We start from the raw sequence: 21,043 nt of genomic DNA, 5'->3' as shown, positions 1-21,043 counted from the left end.
AAGATGTCAGACGCTACAAAGAGAAACCTAAGTGATGCGCTTTTCCTGAAACAAGAAGAGCAGGTTAAGGGAACGGAGTGTAATTTCAAGTTGTTACCAAACCACAAAAATGGACTGGCATCACTGAAGCAGGAAGCTGCTTCATGACTTCATGACTACTGAAACAGACTTTTTACAGTGCAGCTTCATGGCAGGCCAGGTCATCGTGACGTCATGTTGGCAGGCAATTAGAAATAGAGGTTATCAAGATTTAAATGTGTTTGTGGGAATAAATTACTTAACAATAAATTATGTTGTTTAATGTAAGCCAGCTCCACTATTGAAATAATTCACACATTTTGAAGGTTTTGTTTATGCATTTTCTTATTAAAGCTGGTTTCAGTTTTGTAAAAGTGAGTACTTGAATTCAGAAGGTGATCTGTTTTACTTGGCTTTGTAATAATGTAAATAGATGTGATTATATTTCCTCTATTTTACATTTTATTAGTTCATTTTGTTTGTTTTGTCACATACATCCCTCAGCTTTTGTCTTATTGTGTTTAACTACAGTTATCTTTCTCGCTGGCAGTGGCAGCTGGTATGAGATAAAACTTCAACTTTGCACCAACAACACAGAAAAGTGACATTTTAGCTTAATTATGTAACTGTCTGCTCTGTGTTCCTTCATTTTGCCACCTGCTAACACCGTGATGTTATCATGACATCTTCCCAAAAAGAGTTTATGTAAATTAAAGAAACTTGGGTTCATTTAAATGTAATTATTTATTAAGTACTGTAGTTAACATGTACATCCAGCATCACGAGGGTCTCCTACCAAGTCCTGCTATCTAACCAAGACAATACAAGTGTAACTTACAGGTAGAAATGTTAGTCGTTGCTGTCCTCTGGTTATTAATAACTCCTGAGTGTTCATGGGTGCAATGATACACACTTGAGCCACTCATTACATATCTGTGTGGGCAGTAATAAACAAATTGAGACAGACATTTAAGAGTAAAGCAAAAGTTTTCCTAGTTTTCCTAGAAGGCTACTTTTACTTTTCTGCACATCTTGCATTTAGAATAATTTCTGATTTTTAATGTCTCATGTTTGTGGAATTTCCAAACCAGTAACAAGGTCAAAAAGTTCCCTGCTGCCATCATCCGCCATCTGAACACTGCATCAGTCTGTGCAGTCAAAACATTTTATGAAACACTATAATCAGATGTAACAGGTCCTCAGTATAATCATAATTTGAAATGTTCTGAACGTTCAACAATAGCAGCTGACGACAGGGATGACATGTGTGACATTATAAATGTCACTGAGGTATGTGAAGCTGCTCATTAACAAATCGCCAGAGGAACCAAAACCTCTCTGTAGAAAACAAGCCAAACAGGTTCCTAATCGGTTTGTGGACGTTACATCGAACATTGAAGCACCTGCACTGATGCAGCTCTTTTTTCGCAAAATTGATTTTATGACTCATCAGATCAGTTTTATTTGTGAGTTCAAGCAAGTGCACATCTCTCTCTCTCTCTCTCTCTCTCTCTCTCTCTCTCTCTCTCTCTCTCTCTCTCTCTCTCTCTCTCTCTCTCTCTCTCTGTGTGTGTGTGTGTGTGTGTGTGTGTGTGCACGTGTGTTATTGAACATTGTGTCTGTGCGATGAAATTGCAGCCTGAAGAACAGGTCCGCCTGCAATCCAACATGTTTTAAATGATGATTAACACTGATGCAGGACATATTTGGGTGTGTTCCCATTTTTACTGCTTTATTATTTTTAAAAAGAGATAACTGCTGCATCATCAAACGATAAGGTGCAACAGGAGCAGTTTGTAGCACCTTTCTAGGTTAAATGCAGCTAAATTCACCAACCAGTAACAGATTAACACACACAAGATCAACACAAATCCTGTCTGTATGAGCAGGTTTTTGTGTGTTCTCCGTTCTACTGTTGATGTACTAAAACACGTGAACAAGTGTGGAAATAAACTGTAAAATGACCTTAAGCACTTCTTGGTCAGTTCCCAAACTGTCTTTCTGTATTTCAGACAATATCTGCTTTCTGAGGACTTTGTTGTGTTCTCTGTCCTAAATGCATTGTACCTTCTGCATGAAACTCAAAGAATTCATCTCATTAAAGGAAAAGTCCACCCAAAAATGACAATTCAGTCATTACCCATTCACCCTCATGCCAACTGAAGGCCATATTTAGTTTTTTAAACAACAACAAGAAGAAGTGAAGAATGACCAGTTTTAAAATGGAAAAAGGAATGAAAAAAAAACATAAAATGGCTTAAACACTTTCTTTTTCTTTTCTTTTCTTCTCTTTCAAAAATCTGATTCCACGGAACGTGAGTCATAATTCTGCTGAAATATCTTCATGCAGCTTATTGTTCTTGGAGGGACAGTTACACGTGTGATGTTGTTGAATAACGTGATGTGGTTATATAATCATTTTTCACGTGAACTGAAGATGATTTCCAGTGACACAGCGAGGAGTTTTAATCGCTGGCGAACATGACTGATACGCAGGCTAAAAACCACAACCAGGCCTCCTGAAATACTTATATATTATATAATATTTATTTACCAGAACACGATGCTTTGTAATATTAAGGGTTCTCATGTATAGCAAAAAATGGTCTGTTGATATAAAGTATAAAAGTTATTGACCAAACAGAAGCGGTGTGCAAGAGCGACACTCCATGTTTCATAAGTCGGGGCAGTGGCATTTTTTTTATTGTACTCTTTAAAAAAATGAAACATGACAGTAAACATGTGAGGAGTAGATTAAAATAAGTGTTCATCTGTCATAATATATTATAATGAGCTAGATAGTGAATGCAAAGATGCCGTTCATTTAGTCCAATGAGAGCTGCTTGCTTCACGCATTAGCTGGAAAAGTTTTCTACTACTGCTATTAAATAAAAATAAAAATGTCCTCTCTTTACATTTCTTTTGGCTGGATTATTATAAGAAAATTCACTTGTGCTTGAGAAAGGGAGCACTTTTTGTGGCATGTTTTATTTGTCAAGCTTGCACAGTTAATCATAAGAAAATCGTGATTTCCATTCATACATTTATGTGATGTAATTTTTAAATGGCGATGATTCACTCGCCCCTGTAGGACAAACAAACCACATCACAAAATCCAAGCCAGACAAACCTCTACAAGGGACTTTTAAGTTGCCTGCGAGAACAATAAATGTTTTTGTTGAAAGCTAAGAATCATGTGAGAGAATCATGATCTTCAATTTTAGGGACAAAAATCGTGATTTAAATTTATCATAATAATCATACAGTTCTAACTGGAAGGAAACTGAGTGCTGCAACTGTATTTTGGTGTCTTTTAAACCCATGAGAGTTGGGCACTTTGACACGAAAATAAAAGAAAATTAAAATCAAATCAAGCACTTCCATAGTATAAGCAGTGTTTTAATAAGTTAAAAAAAACACCTTGTCTTCTGCTTTTAAATAAACGTGCCAATTCCTTGCAAGAAAGCAGAGAAAACGTGAAATTTAATTTGTAATATCACCAGCTTTCATTTCCATGTTGAAAAGTAAAGTCAAACATGACTCAGTCTTTCAGGCTCAAGTTTAGTTTCCTTTCTATCCTGTTTGACTGCTGGCACACTTTTTTTTTTTTTTTTTTGGGTGTTGCCGTTTAATGAAGGGCTGGATGAGATCGTGATCCTGCTGTCATGACGATGGCATCTGGATGAGGTTCAGTACATCCTCACACACACAGGAACGCTGAGGTAAACTGTTCACATCAGTCAGAAACATGGATGAAGAAAGAAACTTGCCCAAGTGAGTAGAAACTTTTTTAACTGAAGTATTGTTATTATTACTAATATAATTACTTTAGTGGTTAATAATATAACTAATAAGTGATTTATTTATTAGTTACAATAATTCGCAAGTTTTTTTTATTGTATTAAAATGTCTTTTTCTATTGTTTAATGCTCCTTTTGCATTTATTTTATATCAATTTTGTGATGACTTTTAAATTAATTTAGTTATTTCCTGAACGTATGCTATCAGTTTTATCTACGTACACCTACCTGTGCACCTTTCCTCTGTCTGTCTTTGACTCCAGCTGCCAATATATCTGATTATTAGGGATGATAATGATTAATTGATGAGCAATTGATAAGAATGTGTTGGATCAAGTTGATATGCTAGCAATTTTTTATGAGCATGCTGTCAGAGAATATGCAGTTTACTGCTGTGGAAATAAAGCTATAATTGCACAGAGAAAAAAACAGTATTTGATATTGTTTGGTATAAGATTTGATTAAGCTAATTTTATTTTTATTAAGCTGCTTACAATTTGCAGCCTTTCTAATTACCAGTCCTGTTACTTACCCAACAAGTTATCTTCCTACAAACATGCATCCACTTCTCTCCAGGTCTTATCTAACTAACACACTTTCTATCCATTTCCATCCTGCCTTCATTTTGGTGCGTTTACCCAGGAGGCTGTGGGATACCTGCAGAGAGATCCCCACCATTGAAGATGAACAGACGCCATGGAAAATGATCAAACTACTGAGGACCATCGCTCTCACTGTGGTCGCTGTGCTTGTGTTTGGATTGGCTCTATGTAGCAAGGTTTGTTTCTATATAAATGTATTTATACAAAACATATTTTCAGTTACAAAAAACATATTTTACAAGGGCCTTAATATCTATACTTCAGATGGAAAGTAGAGGTAAAAAGCTAAGTGATTATTTTATATAGAGGCTATTTTAGGGATACTGAAGAGAAAGTGATGCTCTGTGACTCCAGTTCTCATTCTGTGAAGCGCTTACATCTTTCCGTCTTTCCTCGACTTTGTTTTCTGTTCCAGACTTCGTTCCTCCTCCTCATCACCTTGTCCAGTGAAGGCACCAAGACCCTCCCAGCCGAGCAGAAACCCGTCGCTCTGCTGTGTATCGGCTGCTCTCTCATCACGTCCAGCGTGCTTCTGTTACAGAAGAGCCTCTGGAAGGCGTGTTACAAATCCTGCAAGGTGCCGGCCAGAAAAACTGTGGCTTTGGTGAGGAAACCTAATTTATTAACTGTCCAGGTGTTAATTTAACCTGATTTTTATGTAGGCAACTCAGACTGCTTACATGTCATTTTAAATGTTTCATCTACATTGCCTCCACTAATCTAACCAAACCCATCAAGTTAAACCTAAACTGATACCGATACAGTCTGGGTCAGACCAATATGACGCGTTAGATTCTGCAGATGTTGTCCAGTTACCTCATTTCTTATGTTTTATCTGCCAAAACACTTAAAATTTACTTTAAGTGAACTTACCATAGACTCTTTTAAAATGAAAACTAGTTACAGATTAACATATATAAGATATGTAAGTTATGTTATGTACATGAACTTGGAATATAACTGTAGTTATTTTAACCCAAAACATTGCTTTCCTAGTAGTTCCATGCCTTTATTTTGAAAGCCAAGTGTTACAGTTAAAAAAAAAATGTTATTTTATAAAGATACTACTGACTAATGCATTGTTTTTGTTTTGCAGCTATACATAATTCAAACATTCATTGACAAATTCAAAGACAATTCATGTACATTTGTTGCACATGCTGTGGTCATGGCTACTTTTATTTAATTTTATTAAAATTCATAGCATTTTTTTTTCTTTTGCAAATAAAAATGCTGCACACATAAGATCTGCACTTTTTTCAAGCCATCGTTTTTCTTTGTTTTTTAATATTGCGATAAATATGGTATTGTGTGCTTTTTAACGTGGTATTATTGTACCTTGAGCTTTTGGTATCATTACATCCATTATAGCTGCCTTATTTGGTGAGCTGGTGTAAGAATGTGTTGGTTATAAAAACAAAAAAACACCAGTTTCTCTAAATGGAAATCAGCAATTTAATTTGGCCAATGTAATAGGCTTTTGCAAACCAGGACAGTCCAAATATGTTTATGTTTTGGAAGTTCATACAACCGTTTTTAATTTAAAGTTGAATTAATGCTTAAAAAGAAGCATGTGCACCAATAACTTCAATGTATTATCAATATTCTACTTCTGCATCTCCTTCAGGTTCTGTTGTTTGAGTTCCTGGTGTCTCTGGGTGCAGCGGTTCTTACGATCGTGGCAATGCCACACTTGGACATTGTGACCAACGTGACGATACTGAACGGTGTAGCCATCCTCTCTGCGCTCCTTCAGGTGGTCAGTCAGTGCACTGCCAAAGAAAGGAACCGCTACCTGGTGCCATCCATCACCGCCTTCGTCCTCATTTTGCTCGGTTACGTCCTGTTCCTCGTCTTGTACATTATGAAGGATCCCACTGACACCAAGATGGCCATGTGGGTGGGACTAGCTGTCGGGGCGTCCTTCTTGGTGTCTTTCAACTGGTGGAAGAACTACTTGAGTCTGATTAGCGAGAACAGCAGCTCTGTCTTCCTCAAAGAGCTGTGTAAAGATGTGAAAAGGGGGGAGAACATGCTACACATCCTCTCCAGCCTGCTCAGGATCGTAGTGACCGCCTGTGTGCTCGGAGCCTACATCCCTCTGGCCAAAATGGACTGGGATGTGGTGAATTCAATCCCGAGCCGTGAGACAAGAATTATAGGCATCACCATTGGGGTCCAGTTGATCTCCTCTGCACTCTGCCACTGGTTTGCTGTTGCGGCCTGCAAGATGCACGCCCTGCGACGATGCTTCATCATGCCTTTGTACCTGGCTTCTCTGGCTGTCATGGCTCTGCTCATCATCCCCGTCATCGTTTACTATCAGGACTACAGAATGAGTCTCAATGGAACTGCAAGCGTCAACTTCACAAGCTACTGCAATGTAGTTGTGGATGGAAGAGACCAAAACTGGACTGGCAGTGTGTTCCCACAGCTGGTTATGGATGTCACACACACCCTGTGCCTCCTGGACATGTCCAACACAATTGACATTGGCATACTGACAGGTAAGAACCTGGAGCTACAAATAGTCATTTAAGCCAAGAGTGTTTTACTGTTTTACTGAAAACAAACTGAAAAACCCTGCCAGAATCGTTCCTTTTAGAGCTTCAACATGCAGAGAAATACAAAGCTTGACAGGCCTGTGGTGCCTAGTTAGCTTTACAACACTATAATTGACGTTCCTAAGCCCCACCCCTTTTTGCTCTGTGCTCTGGTGACAGTTGAACAACCTTGGTGCCTCAGGCAACTTTCTCCTTTCCCATTTTCTGGATTTATATATGCTATGTGCTGGGCTCATATAGGTTGAAAAGAAAACTACATTTTCAAGATGGCTACAAGATGTTAATGGGGGAGGTCAGCTAATTATTAACTAACTAATTAAAGTTAGCCAAACATTGCTTCACTAGATAGCTAATATTTTTAGCTAGCTAATTTTGCTTTACCTAGCTTTTTGAACATGAGCTAACTTAAGATGTTGCTTTTACAGGAAAAAAAGATAAAGTTGGACAAGATACCAGGTTTGCAAAACTGTTATTGGAGCACAGAGCAAAAAAGGGGCGGGGCTTAACAAAATGTTAAGGCTCTTCTAAAAACTTTTTTTGGTGATTTAACTTGCATGAATCTCACCGCAATACTAGCCGATGCATTCTAAGCATGCATTGTTGGTTACCATATTTAGGTATAATCTAGAGCAAGTTCTCACCTGTGTTTTGAAATAAGGCATTATGGAAAATGTATGGAATAACTACCTGAAAGTGAAATTGATTTCATGAAAAAAAAAATCAGGTCGATGCTGTGTCATAAAAAAGCAGAGTTGAACAGAGAGAGAGAGGATTTATCTTTCGTCTTTCCTCAGGTTCAGCGGTGTCCTGGTGGCTCGGTCTTCTGTTGGCCACCATCCACCTTTGGAACCTCAGTCTGTATCGCATCCAGAGAACCCAGGACCTGTTCATCAGGAGGCTGTATGAGGGAGGATTTATTGAGCAGTCACTGCTTCTAAACACTCGATTTGACATCCAGATGACTGAAAAGCGGAAACAGTAAGTGTTGATGTTGCGTGTGTTTGTGTTTTGGGAAAATCAGGAATACCCTACAAAGTGAGGTTCAGGTATGGATTTGAATAGTTAAGGTATGATTTGTTGAGGTTTCTGGTTCTGGTTAGTTCAAGCCCGGGATTAGACTGGGAAAAAAATTATTTGCTTCAAAAAATCCTTCCAAATGTGTTGAAATTCTGTCTTGAATCTTTCGGTTAATTTTCAATCAACCAGTAGAGTCTAATGTCTCTGGATGCGTTTAGATACACCTACAACCAACCAGAGCAACAAAACTGCATAACACTTGTTGTCAACCAGTGATTTAAATATAGAAACACATAAATGTAGCCTTGACATTTAGACAGAGGATTCAAAAAGAATCCTCTGAGTAATTTCTATTGTTCACTCAAAGGTTTTCAAGGCATCCTGCCAACAAAATGAGACAATAGATGTTGTTAAAACTCGACACCTGTATCACTGTGTCTGTCATTATAGAATGAATCAGCAAACATTCAACAGGTGTGTCCAAACAATCCCTCAAAAGATATGGAATTAATCCAATAAATATTAGTACTGTAGACTTTTATGTTGGTGTGAGATCAGAATTAGGGACTTGAGGATACATGCATGTATGTGGGTTTATTGTTGTTTGTTCCCATTTCCCCAAAACACAAATCTTGTCATTTCCAGATTCAGACCACTAGACCCGGTGAAAGTGTTCCTCTGTGCGACCATATGGCATGAAACCTACAACGAGATGATGAAGATAATGATTTCAATATTTCGGTAAGTGTTTCATAGGTAACCTGTAGAGGCAAGTTATGGGTAGTACTTCACCAGTTTTCTCCACTTTTAGCAAAAAGAATTTCCTTAACTTGCAAACTTTTTGTTGTTATCAATCAATAAATCTTGGAACCATCAGTCTGATAGTGATTACACCTATGTGGGCAACAACCAGTGTTTTGGTGTGTAGGAAGCAGATATCGATTAACAGATATTGGATATCAGGGCAAAAACTCTTCCATGCTCCTGTCACTTTTTCGAGTTTCAAGTTTCAGTTGGGGCAGCTGTGGCTCATTAGGTGGGTTCAATTGTATTGTGTTGTGTCCACTAATCAGAAGATTAGCAGTTCAGTTAGCGGTTTGATTGCTGGCTCATCCAGTCCACATGTCGAGGTGTCCTTGGGCAAGAAACTGAAACCTAATTTAACCTGTGATGGCTGTTCGATCCTTCACAGCCCTCAAGGTAACAAAGACTCAGGAGCAGAGATATTCACACTGGGCAAGTCTTTAATGAGAGGCAGTCCAAAAAGGCAAACAAATCAGACAGTGAGAAGGCAAAAATCCACAAACCATGGAAATAAGTTAAGTCCAAAAACCACCAAAACAAAACACCAGGATTGAAGCAAAGAACACACAAGGGAACAAAGAAGACAAATAGAGATGCAATATGACAGAGAGGACAGTGGAGTTATTGCACAAGTTGAATTATTGCACAGAGTAATTGCACTGAGGGAAGGAAAGAATTACAAAATAAGACAGGAAATGACCTACGAAAAACCCTGAACCATGACACCATCAGTGTGTGAATATGTGTGTGAACATGTGGTTGAATTCGACGTTTGATTGTAAACGGGCTTTGAGGAGTCGATTGACTAGAAAAAGCATTATATGAATCCAAGACCATTTACTGCCCCATTAGCAATTGGAGATACAAGAATGAAGTTGGAGGCTAATCTCTACAAGCTAATGTCTGAACATCAATGCAAATAAATTGTTAAAAAAACAAAAAGGTTGGGTTAAAATACCTACTTCCTTGACTTAGTACAACACTGACTACTGGTCTTACATGGGGACCAAAGCCTGGTCCTCCGTGTGAAAGTCCAATGTTTGACCAACCCATCCTGCTCAGTTCCCTTTCACCAACTATTCTGGACAGCAGATTACAGTTTCAACACTCAAGTCCTCTTTCAGACCTTTGAAACCCTGAAAATTCATGGAAAACATGGGTTGTCTTGGGGGATTTTTGATTTTGATTATGAACATCACGACTATCACAGTAGATTTATGTGACTTTTTTGTAACTCCCCATGCAGACTGGACAAGTACAGGCCAAGGAAGGAAGGGGAAATAAGTGATGTGTCTTTTGAAGGACACATCTACTTTGACGACGCCTTCAGAAATGTTCCCGGCAGTCGAGGGCGCCACGTCAACGAGTATGCCGAGATGCTTGTGGAAATCATCAGGGAAGTTTACAGGTAAAATCTGTGAAACTAGAGATTGATTTACAGGTTTGACTGCCGAGTGAAGCTGAATCATCTTTCATCCTCTGTCATCAGTATCTTCCTTAACGTCGATAAAGGCCTCTTCAAAAAGCAGCAGCAGATCCCTGATCAGAAGGTCGTGAGGACGCCGTATGGAGGGCGTCTGGTGGTCGCCATGCCTCATGGAAACATTCTGGTGGTTCACTTCAAGGACAAAGAACTCATCCGCCACAAGAAGAGATGGTCTCAGGTGGGAAAAAAAATTACCATCCAGTTCAAAACTAATATCTGTGGGACTTTGCTTTTGATAGCATTACTTAGTAGATTTAAAGTCTTTATTTATCTAAACATTACATTTTTAATGATAAATATTCTTCAGATGTACGAATCTCAGTTTGACACTGATGCTTTCTGTACATTTAATCCTAAAGCCTGTCACCAGGTCACATTCTCCTTTAAATCAAATGAAACGAGCCCATGTTTACATTTCCAATTTTATCTAAAGAAGAAAAGTAAATTATCTCAACAAAAGATTATAGGTTGGCAAAACTTTCTTTAGTTTATTTCAAAACTTAGGAGTTTGAGTTTGATACAAAACTCTTATAGTAATAACTGTTAGGATAAAAGATGTGTCTCAGTCAGAGACAGGGACTAGTTGTCCAGTGTTGCTTTACAGTACTTGATATTTTCCAGGTCATGTACTTGTACTATCTCCTGGGCTGGAAAGTTGCAGCCAAGTACTACAAAAGGTGGGAGAAAGGAGGAGACGAGGTCGAGCTGAAGAAGGAGTTTCAGGTGAGATGAGAGTAAACACACATGAAGCAGTGCACACAGACGTTCATACTGTATATTTCTACAGGAAAAGTAATGAAATGTAAAACAAACTGTGGCTGTTCCTCCAGAAAGAGAAGCACAACACCTACCTCCTGGCTTTAGATGGAGACACAGACTTCCAGCCGGCTGCTGTGATGCTGCTCATCGATCGTCTGAAACTGTATCCGCTTGTCGGGGCAGCGTGCGGCAGGATTCACCCCACTGGATCAGGTTGGTCAATTACAATAAAAATGATTGATTACAATAAATGATCATAAATAAAGTCAAGTCAGAAGCAACAGCTATTGGAAACTGGATGTAGGAAGGGTTTATGTCTGACTTTTTTTTTTGTGCATTACATTACAATGTCAGACCACACAGTGTGATTTCTTTTCTGTTTCTAATTTCTAAACAAATGCACAAAAATTGCAAATGAAATGTACTGACAAAAAGATGTATAAGTTTTATGTAGTAATAGTTGTGTATTTCCCTGGCAGGTCCCATGGTGTGGTACCAGAAGTTTGAATACGCGGTGGGCCACTGGCTTCACAAGACAGCAGAGCACGTGTTCGGCTGCGTGCTGTGCAGCCCGGGCTGCTTCAGTCTGTTCAGAGCGGCGGCGCTGATGGACGACAACGTGATGAAGAAATACACCATCAAGGCCTCGAGGGCCCGACACCACATCCAGTACGACCAAGGTAACGCAGGGAGCACGCAGTCTGACCAAAGTCCGACCAAAACTCAGATAAAACTGTGCTAGTGTGGCAAAGAAAAGTTAATGGTATGGTGGCTGCAAACATTCTGCAGTAGCTGCAGTGGTTGCAGCCTAGTTCAGTAAATCAGCTGTTTCTAGGCTAATTTTTAGCAAGATGACTTCTAGGTATTTTATCAGCGTCATCATCAATGACATGAATTAAGAAGCTAAACACCAGTTAACTAAAAGTAACAAGCTAACATTATCATAACAAAAAATGTAACCAGATATGATGGCGGTCTGCACTGCCACCTCACAGAAAGAAGGTTGTGAGTTCAAAGTTCTCCTCGTGTCCAAGTGGGTTCTCTCCAGGTACTTCAGCTTCCTCCCACAGTCCAAAGACATGCAGCATAATAGGTATAACAGCATAATAGCATAATTAATAACTCTAAATTGCCCATAGGTGTGAGTGTGAGTGTGAGTGGTTGTTTCACTTGGAAATACTGTATATCACAAAGTGTTAAGTTTCATCTGGATTTTAATCAAGTGCAAAATACAGTGTGCAAAATACCCAGAATACCCCCTTCCTACCACTCCATTGTTATGCTGATGTCTTACAACGATTCAGTGAGCAATATGCAAGATTTGGGTCTGTATTTTTGACTGAGGGTCACCATGATGTCACAGCGGGGACAAAAATCAGGTTGTTCAGGGTAAGTTTGGTATTTTGGTTTGCAGATTTGCAGCAGTACCACCCATGGAAAAAGGCCTTACCAGAAACAGCTGGGTATTAATGTAAATATGAGAGAAAACACAGCAAGGGCTCCCTTTTTATGTCAGTCAGTAATTAAGCATTAATTATTTATTAAAGATTATCTTCAGTAGTGGTTTTTTAAGGTACTAAATGTGTTAATGGTCCCTGCAGGTGAGGACCGCTGGCTGTGCACTCTGCTGCTGAAGCAGGGGTGGAGGGTGGAGTACAACGCCACCTCTGACGCCTACACCAATGCCCCAGAGGAGTTCAAAGAGTTTTACAACCAGGTGATCGCCAAACGCTGCTCACAGCCTTTTGTGACTTAGAACTGATTGAATGATCAGAACGTGTTGGATGTGACAGATTTAATCAAATTGTTCTCTGGACCAGAGTGTCTTACCAAGTCTGTTTTCTTAAGAAACAGAAGAAACAGCAGTAATGATCATTAAGTAGAAAATTACCAGAAGTAATTATGAACAAGTCAAGTATATTCATCTTAACCAATTTAATATTGGTGTTGTCTTGATGATTATGGCAGTATGAAATAAGATGTAGAAGAAAGCTGTTTTTCTGAATTTATGAGATAACTTTTTAATGCTAAAGAAAAGTTTTGTTGTCCTGAATTTATTAGATAATTTTTATGTTAAAAAATCAGCTGTTTTTCTGAATTCATGAGCTAATTGTTCACGTTAAAAGCAAAACATTAAAATAAAAATAAATATATAGAAATATGGAATAATGTTTACTTAACCAGAAACATGCCACCTCTTCAGCTGACATGATATCAAGCTGCAGAAACACAGAAATACTCATCATGTCTCAAACTTTAACATTTTACCACGTATTTATTTCAGCGTCGTCGATGGGGACCGTCCACCATGGCCAACATTGCGGACTTGCTGGGTTCCGGCGCTCTTGTCACCAAGAGAAACCCGTCCATGTCCAGACCGTACATGTTCTACCAGCTCTTCAGCTTGGCCTCCTCCATATTGTCACCGTCCACCGTCGTCCTGATGATCGCAGGTCGGGTTTGTTTCAGGGTTATTTTTTCCGCCATATAAAAATCTTGGCTGTGCTACACTGGAAATAAATTAAAGCTTCTTTATTGTGTGTTTAGGCATCAGCAACCCCTTCAAATTTAATCATTTCCCATAATTGCAATTGAACTTCTTTGAAACTGACTGCTAATTTTATCGCAAATATGTGATAATTAGCAAGATCCAATTTATTGGAAATTACCCCAGCATTATTTAGTAATTGTATTCCCCAATTTTTAAATAAGCACTTGATAATTACCACCTACTTGCATGAAAATGACACTTGCGAATTTGTGGGTAACTGATGGGTAAATTCAGAAAAACTTCAAATATGTTGCTTTGTAATCACCACCAGCTACATGAAAATGGTACATGCTAATTATCATATAATTAACCGTGAAATCTGGGGGAAATTTGTGGGTAATTTCTAAGAAATTTCAAATGCATTTCTTGGTAATTACCACCTGTTCACCATGAAATGATGGGAGGAGGCTGTGGTTTAGTTAATTACGCTGCGGTGACTTAATTATGTGTTTGTGAAACCAGTTCCTTTGTTTTCTTCTTGTCCACCATTCAGGTAGTTTTACTGTGATGTTTGATATCCACCCCAACGCCGCTCTGGTCCTGGCTGTGATACCTCCTGCTATCTTCCTCGGGGTCAGCTTCAAAATCAAGTCAGACACTCAGATTACAATTGCAGCGGTCATGAGCGTCCTGTACGCCTTCATCATGATGATAGCAGCATTGTCCATCATAGGTATGTCAGACACAAACTCAACAAAGCCTGGTAATACTAGAATGTTTCTAGCTTCCATGACTTATTTTCTATTTGTTTACTCTCAATCAGGCAACATGATAAAGGAACAAACCATCATGACTCCCAGCAGCCTCTTTATCATCGCCCTGGCCAGCTTTTACTTCATTACTGCACTCATGCACCCTCAGGAGATTGGCCTGGTCATCTACGGCCTGCTTTACATCATCTGCATCCCCAGCGTCTACCTGCTGCTGGCTATTTACTCCATGGTCAACATGAACAACTTATCCTGGGGCACTAGGGAGACGGCACCTGCCCCAGGAGCTGCTGCAGCTGCTGGAGCTGCCAAACCTGCAGCCACCGCCCCACAAACTCAGAAAGGTAGATACGAAACTTGAAAAGTGACAAGATTATTGTGCATGCATGCATTTCAAAAAGAAAGTCAGTTCTGTACAGATTGAGCCACACTGGACCAATCCAACAACTTTTCAATTTTAGATAAACTTCATTTTAAAATCTGTTTCAGTCAAAATATTGTCAACTGCTCTTCGAAACTGTTTAAGTTGTTGGGGATTGATTGTTAAAGTTCCCATGAAACGGCTAGAGGAGTGGTTATTGCTTACGCGTTTCCTTTAGCTCAGTGCCTTTTCCTGTGGATGCCAAATCCAAGGAAGGAAAAATCTCAGAGGAAAATCGAGAATTTAATAGTTGCTGCTCCACTAATCAGCCAAAACTGGCACTTTTGTTAACACATCCCTGAGCTAACTTGTCCCTCGTTTGATATTAAAGGCTGCAGACCCTGAGCTAACTGAGAGCTTCTGGTGAACATGACCAAAAGCCTCCAAGACCAACAGAGGCCAGTTTAAAAACAAGGGGAAAAAAACTAAAGATGTCTTTTTTTGGGGGAACTTAGTACATGACCTCAATACTGTGTTCCCTGTTGGTCTCAGAGGCTTCACTTCACTGCTGAGCGCAGTTCCGTTTCCTGCTACAGTCATGGTTAGCTACCATAGCAAGAAGAAAACTGCTAAAGCTATCTGTCCATCAGGAAAATTTGTAATTAAATCACAGAGAGCTGAAGACATCAGAGCAAAAACTACAAAATATTTCCTCTATAATTAGTCACACAAATCAGTGAATAAAGTTATAAAGTTGTGCTTTTGGACAGTGACACATACACATAAAATCTGAGTTAAAAGTTTACTTTTTTATGCTGTCAGAATAGTACAGATAGATAACAACACTGCTATCTAGTGGTCGGAGGTTTAAATACAACACAAAACAAAGCACTGCCAAGAATCTTTGCATGTATCTCGATATCAGGACACATTGGTACAGTATCATGAAACATGATATAGCAATACTTTTTTTGCACCCCAATACCAATCTTTTTATGATTGAGTTGAAACTGTTCATTGCTCTTGCAGCCAAAAGCGCGTTCACACAGCTCTTCACACGGGTCAAATGCTGCAGAAAACTCTGCCGGAGAGGCAGTGAAGAACAGCTGCCCGTCGTCAGCCCGGCGGTCCCGACCGTGGAGGCAGCACAGCCTGAAATTAAACCCCAGAACACTAACGTGGAGGATGTGAGGGTTCCTGAGGCGGAACAGAGGTAAGATCAGAAGGTGGAACATTGATTGGAGGATCGGTAAAATGTAAAGTTAAAGTTTCACAGCTTCTTTTAACTTCAGATTAAAAAAATTTAGATTATCAACAAGTGTTATTGTTATCAGTGACTGGAGAACCCCTTATAAATTGTTATGTCTTACTTTGTTTCAGGTATGAAGAGCCCCCACCTTACACTTACACTTACACTTGCCCCAAACAGTGTAAGTCCCAATATGAGGGAATTTGCATGACGAATTGTGTAAAAAAGATGATTCACACACATTCGTGTTGTGTAATAATTTCTGATCGTGTTCTTCTCTTCAGGTTGGGTCACACAGTTGCAGAGTTTGTCTGATGACATGCGCCTCCGGGAGGACACACTCGATCCGGTGTGAATTTCCTGTCTGATCACTCGACACAGTTATCTTTCTCTGAGTCACATGTGCATCGTAACATTCCTTTGTCTTTTTGTTATAACTGCTAGAGTTTATGAGTGAATGCCTCTGTCCGTCCCTCAGTCTGTCTCTTTGATCGTGAGGACATTTTGTCAAAATCATCATCACCCATACTGGCAAGAAAGTTGCTGCACTTTTACAAAAATGAGAAACCATTAAATTTGGTGACCCTGTGGTTATCACTTAGAGATATCCGATGTTTTAATCACGTGATGCTTAATCACATTACCTAACCCTGAGCTCTTAAAATGAGCAAATAAATTTGTAGTGTTGAAGGAATGTGATTTAGCACCTCCTCGCATTACTGATCAGTATTTCCAAACTGCAACTTTGCTATCTATTTCAGACACTTAAAAAAATCTCCACACCTCAGACATACTTGCTTTGTGTGCAAAGTGTCAAAGTGACTGCCATATCAGCAGAAATGTTAATTTTAGGCCAATACCTATATTTTTATTTAAATTTTTAAAGTTAAATGATTTAAAAACGTAAATTTTGATTAAAAAAATAAAAAGCCTGCTCACTACGACTTGCAATTGCAGTATAATTTGCTATATCAGAGAGAATTATTAATTCCATTTTCAACATTTAAAAACATATTAGACAGATTATGGAGTGACGTTTGTGGGAATCTATAAGAAAACCAAGATGTTTTCTTAGGTCTGCAGAATATGATGAGTAGGTCAGGACAACTCTGCGGCACAACACTATTTAATTTAAGATATTTTACAGCATTTTGACAGACATTTCACATTTATCAATTTGGTGTTCCTGTGCTCTCCTGTGTGTATGTGTTAGTATGCAAAGAGTCAAAAGTCAATCAAACTACTTCACAATTGCTGATTTTTGTATGCACTGGTATTTATTTTGCAGCCCTACCCAAACTTCTAGGTAACATGACATACACATAAAGTACAATACACTTTATTAGAGTTTCTGTATTTCTCTGCAGGAAGAGGAAGAGTTCTTCAGAGAGCTGACAGCTAAATACCTGGAGCCGCTTCCTGTGAACAAAAAGAAGCAGAAAAAAATGGCTGATAAACTCAAGTCCTTAAGAAACAAGGTGACTATGTGTCAGAGTGGTTTAGTTTATTTTTGTCAAATTATAAAATACAATAAAAATTAATCGTCTCATCTCTCTTCACGTGCAGATCACCTTCGTCTACTTCATTTGCAACGCCTTCTGGCTCGTGACGACCTTCACCCTCCAGCTCTTAGAGACGAGCGTCTTCATCCGGGTGCCGAAGGTGGACATCAACCTGGAGTTCACTGGGGAGTACATGTACATCGACCCTCTGGGCTTCATGTTCATCCTGACCTTCGCCTTGCTGGTTGTCGTCCAGTTCATAGCCATGCTGTACCACAGGTAACCAATCACCTGTCAGATCAAATCGACAGAGAAACTGTTTTTATATGATGATCCTAGTTTAGATTTATTGATCATTCATTTAAAAAAGGAGCATTATGCAACAATTGCGAGTGTAAAAATGAGTGCTGCGAGTTGGAGCCACATATCGTCTATTAAATAGGTTGAAATCCTCTTTCATATACAATCTATGGTTGAAATGAGTTGTTTCCTCCGCCCCAGACTCGAGGAAGCTCAGGCAGGCTGCAGGAACACTGCAGGAGCACCAGACAAGCTCAACTATACTATAAAACTATTATCCTGAAAACAAAAGCCCACTGCTCTGAAAATAACCACCCTGGAGTTTGAGTTCAGTCACCGTCTGCCTTCTGCCTGCCAGACTCCATTCACATATTATTCAGTTTAACTGTTATAAATATCCTCTGCATCTAAACAATTATTAGAGAGACAGAGAGTTGGCGTTTCTGTCAGAGTAGCAGGAGTTGTATTTGTGCATGTTTCCTTAATGTCTGATCACATATCATGGTCATTTTATGATATATATTAGAGATTTCTCCTTTAATTCTTTTTTTTTTTTTGTTCTGTGGTTTTTCAGACTTTGCACCTTGATCCATTTCGTGGCCTATCTGGATACAGAGTCCAAGTTTGACAAACGCAAAAAGCAACAGAAAGAGAAACAGGTACATATAACTGCTTTACTACTATCGTTACTACTACAACTGCATTACTACTTCAACTATTTCTGCTGCAACCAGTTACTCCTGCTGCTCCTCATACAACCACTGTTGTTACACGGCTACTGGTACTACCAAGGTTGGGAGGGTTACTTTAAAAATGTATTCCAATACAGTTACTAATTACCTGTTGTAGTAAGTAATGTTATCACAGTAATGTAATTTGATTACTTTCAGTTACTTTTGGATTACTTCAGTATAAAATATGGTGAAATTCTTTAACATAATATGGTGTTTTTAAGGCTGCAACTAACAATTATTTTCAGCATTGGTTAATTGGTTGATTATTTTCTCAATTAATCGATTAGGTGTTTGGTCCATAAAATTGATTGATTGATTTTTGATCTATGTTTCCAAGACGACATCCTCAAATGTCTTGTTTTTTCCACAACCTAAAGATTTTCAGTTTATTTTTACTCAGATGGAGTGGACATTTACAATAAATAAAAAAAATTGAGATTTTGATCTTTTAAAATATATATACCCCTCAAAATATGGCTGTGTCCCATTTCACAAGAAGAAGTGACGCATGTGTTAATTTTGTTTTGATTCAGTCTGAATCAAAATGACTCAGTCTCAGTCCCTGTACGTACAGTTTCCTCTTTCTGCTTCCTGTGTGACACATTGAGATCTCTTTGTTTTTATTGTTATCACGCAGTCATTGTCAGCGGGGCTGATTAACATGTCAGCTACTGAAACTTACTATTCATGAAACATAATGTATGTAATCAATTGCAGCTTAGCGCGCCACACCCTTCCCTTCCAATCACTACGGTCAGACTGGAAAATTTGTTGGCAAGTCCTCAATGCAGTTTTGTTGTAGGTGTGGTGGTGCAGCGCTGATACGTGCTAATGATCTGAATTCCTGATAGGTCAAAGCTGAAGAAGTGGATGACCGTGACGACTTCATGTTTCCAAGCCTCCTCAACAGAAGCCACGGCCTCGGGACTCCTGTCTAAACAAAGACGAATCGAAACACAACCAACTACCTGTTTGCACTTTGAAAATACCTTGGATGAACTTTATGTAACGTTTGAAAGAACTTTATGTTTTTGTCCAGTCATCATATTTATAAAAGAAAACTTTTTCACAGCCCAGTTTGGCACAAATCACCCCTCATAAAACTGAAGATACAGATTCACCCTCAGATAACTCTTTGTGTGTGTGTGTGCATTGTGTGTGTGTGCATTGTGTGTGTGGGCGTGTGAGGAAAAAAAAAAGCAACAAGGCAAAGCAGTAAATCAAGTACTGTTAATGACTGACGGCCAGGGCTCATTACTTTCAGTTTTAAATAAAAAGAACATCTGAATTTGATCTGCAGGTTTCAACAGGGTCAAATTAGGTTGCGAAAATTTTAAAATGAACTTTGCAACCCACCCGCCTTTGATAACTTTAGATCAGGAAAGTCTGTAGATGATCCAGACTCGTTTTCAGGACGATGGGCTCAACATAGAGTTTAAAGAAGAGGAGAAAAAGTCATTAGAATTTTTAAGCAGAAGACCAATTGAGAAATGCAGATGAATGATTAAAATGGCAAAATAATTTTGAGTCTCCGCTAAGCCGTTTTCAGGATAATTGTGAAAACCTAAACTTGATTGCCACCTTGAGGTCAGTAGGACTTTTGCCTGAGCTGTGGGTGGAATTTGCAACAAACCTGCAAAGTTTTCGCCTTATGGTTTTTGCTCCATGAGCACTTTTAGCGAAGAAAAATAAGATGAAGACTCAGAACAAAACCAGCCGGGATCCGCAGTGGGCGACGCTGCTCGGACCCCTAAAAACTGAAACTAAATGAGCCTTACTGGTAACGCTGTGATTCACTGTCACTTTATCTGAAGGAAATGAACGTATTAGTCTAAATCTCAACACAATAAAATGAAAGTCAATGTGAAGAGGACAAACTGATGAAATGTTTATAACTTGGTGCCAATTTTCATTTTAATCATTTTAATTCTGATTTTGTAATTAATTGTTATTGCGAGTGTTTCATGTGGGTGCCTTTAAAGCTAACTTTAATTGTGTAATGAAGGAAAACTGTAAGAAAAGCAGAAAACTGTCAACTCTGTTCTGAGTATTTCAACGCAGGAGGAAACCATATTTTTCTATGCCGTATTTATAGTCTGTCTCTTATTCTGTCTATTTGTGTTTATTTTAATCATTACAGGCCGACTGTTTCATTTTAAATGTGTGTTGTTTTCCTAGTTCAAATTAAATCTCTCTGATCTAATATTGTCTTCAATATTTATGGATTCACTTTAATGGTGTGTATTATTTTAATGCTCTCCAGTCACATTTAAAGTATGTAAAAATACTGTGGTATAATTTATATTTTGTTTAATGTGCAACCAAATAATCCCACCGTTACCTCAAATAAACTGTTTTTTTTTAGGGTTTGTTGGAAACAATCAATTACTTACACAGTTCAATAAAATATATAACAGGTCTGTTTGTTTTTAGACATTTTGGTGCAGAAATGTTTCATATTATAGTTTAAAGGCAGAGAGTGACGCAGAGATTTTTTCTGATGTTTAAGCTGTCACTGTGTTTCCAGCAAAGCTACCAAAGTGCTTTTGAATTGTGGCTTCAGTGTCTTTCCAGCTACAAAGAGGA

The 21,043-nt window shown here is 38.7% G+C and overlaps 1 protein-coding gene across 1 annotated transcript; it reads left to right on the top strand.

The window, feature by feature from the left end:
• The first annotated feature begins 3,766 nt into the window (after nucleotides 1-3,766).
• On the top strand, nucleotides 3,767-19,920 carry LOC146313483 (chitin synthase chs-1-like). The gene is made up of 22 exons (XM_084739753.1): nucleotides 3,767-3,792; nucleotides 4,461-4,596; nucleotides 4,836-5,024; nucleotides 6,048-6,927; nucleotides 7,779-7,962; nucleotides 8,647-8,742; nucleotides 10,052-10,213; nucleotides 10,295-10,469; nucleotides 10,913-11,014; nucleotides 11,122-11,263; nucleotides 11,530-11,730; nucleotides 12,652-12,767; nucleotides 13,335-13,503; nucleotides 14,095-14,274; nucleotides 14,365-14,655; nucleotides 15,702-15,885; nucleotides 16,053-16,102; nucleotides 16,206-16,270; nucleotides 17,289-17,399; nucleotides 17,488-17,702; nucleotides 18,298-18,382; nucleotides 19,309-19,920. Exons 1-22 carry the CDS (start codon nucleotides 3,767-3,769, stop codon nucleotides 19,393-19,395), a joined length of 3,846 nt encoding a protein of 1,281 aa, XP_084595879.1. The 3' UTR covers nucleotides 19,396-19,920.
• Nucleotides 19,921-21,043: the final 1,123 nt, after the last annotated feature.

The sequence above is a fragment of the Lutjanus erythropterus genome, chromosome 16 (genome assembly GCF_056507025.1).
Source record: "Lutjanus erythropterus isolate fLutEry1 chromosome 16, fLutEry1.hap2, whole genome shotgun sequence".
NCBI lineage: Eukaryota > Metazoa > Chordata > Actinopteri > Lutjaniformes > Lutjanidae > Lutjanus > Lutjanus erythropterus.
The sequence above is the reverse complement of the archived record's forward strand: the minus strand, read 5'-3'. Positions and strand labels throughout refer to the sequence as shown.